The 1608-nt window shown below is 36.9% G+C and overlaps 1 protein-coding gene across 1 annotated transcript; it reads right to left on the bottom strand.

Annotated features, from left to right (window-relative positions):
• Nucleotides 1-304: 304 nt before the first annotated feature.
• Nucleotides 305-804, bottom strand: LOC110037684 (4,5-DOPA dioxygenase extradiol 1-like; the record flags this gene model as incomplete). Its single annotated transcript, XM_020742388.1, has 1 exon — nucleotides 305-804. A coding segment is annotated over exon 1 (386 nt), but the record flags the coding sequence as incomplete, so codon positions are not given.
• Between the last annotated feature and the right edge of the window lie 804 nt (nucleotides 805-1608).

Genomic DNA, 1608 nt, shown 5'->3' with positions numbered 1-1608 from the left:
TTTTTTTTTTTAATATAAGAATATTTCAGATGCATCATCTGAAAACATAGTTCAGTTCAGACCGAGTTTATTCATTTTCTATAACTCCAAATCTAAACCAAACTAAGCCAATTGGTCTATGGAGCACTAAAATAAAAACGGCACTGAAATCAAATAGAATTGGGCTAGTCATTTGATCTTTTGATTTGATTCTGATTTTCTGTTGTTGAGATTCCATTTTCTTTCCTTTCCTTCAATCCAAACAAAGCCTTTTATGTCAAAGAAGCTGATAAAATAATTGATGAAGATAGAAAGATGTGTATACCTTCCATTGAGGAGAGACTCTTTGAGCCAATTATCAAAGTCCACAGCCCAATTGGGTGTTTCCACATCATCCCGGTCAAGCAACTTTAGATTATGCGTTGCACTCCCTGATCCAAAAATGAGAATACCTTCATCCCTGAGTGGAGCCAATGCCTTACCAATGTTATAGTGGTATGTTCCATCCTTGTGAGACTGAACTGAAAGCTGGCATACTGGTATGTTAGCTTCCGGGTACATGAGCATCAATGGGACCCAGGCCCCATGGTCGAGCCCACGAGCTCTGTCTTCCTCCACACTGTTAAAGCCGGCATCTCGGAGCAATTCTTTCACCCTCAGGGCTAGTTCTGGTGCCCCAGGGACAGGATACTTGAGCTGCAGATCAATCATACATGACCATTATTAGCTCCTGCTGTTTTCTTCATACAGTTTTGATGCAAATTAGATAAATTATGGAAGCTTTAGGGAGATTTGAGTCTCAAATCATGTGTAAATTTTGATACTCATTCCCGTTTCCCTGTGCAATCCTGATGCAAATTCTAATGTTAGCTTTGTTGTTACTTTTGATGCCATTCGAAGACAGGTTAAATACATGCTCAAATCTTCTTTAACAAATTACTAATACGAAGAAATAAAAGAATTTATCAAAGAAGAGCAACCTCATAAAAATGTTTTGGGAAGTTGTAGAAGTCATGTATGGTGTCATTAACGCCATTAATGACGTTCACGGTTGGCTCAGTAGTCTCCCAGTGGGCGGATATTACCAAAATAGCCTTAGGCGTCACATCTAAATTATTTGACTTCCATGACTCTAGGAAGCGCCTCGCTGGCCTATCAGTGATCAGAAGTCTCGGTGATCCATGGCTGATGAAAAAGGTATCCATTAATGGAGGTATGCACTTCAATTGAGAGGAAGAAGAAGAAGAAAATCAGAAGAAGTCAATTTTTCATATTTTTTTGATGAGGGTGATGGTGTTCTTGGCTCACTATTTATATTTGGTTGGAATTGTGAAGTTCGGTTTTTTTATTAATATTTGTAATCGAACGGGTGCATTTTAAAATTAGCATTATGAATGCCTGGATTAAGTCCCACAACGTAACACTAACAATTTCTTTTTAAAACAATGTAAGATTGTTCACACTGAGAGTTTCAAGTTATTTAAATAAATAATTGCGTACGTCAAGGATTAGAAATATTTTAGACAATTAAAAAGTATTTTTATATTCGTGTTAATTTTAAATCTCAACGCAGCAACAACCTTTTTTTTAGGCGAAAAATTTGTTGTGTGGGCAAGAATTAAAATCTTG

The sequence above is a fragment of the Phalaenopsis equestris genome, unplaced genomic scaffold, assembly GCF_001263595.1.
Source record: "Phalaenopsis equestris unplaced genomic scaffold, ASM126359v1 Scaffold223416, whole genome shotgun sequence".
In the NCBI taxonomy this organism is placed as follows: Eukaryota; Viridiplantae; Streptophyta; class Magnoliopsida; order Asparagales; family Orchidaceae; genus Phalaenopsis; species Phalaenopsis equestris.
This window is presented reverse-complemented; position numbering and strand designations above follow the sequence as displayed.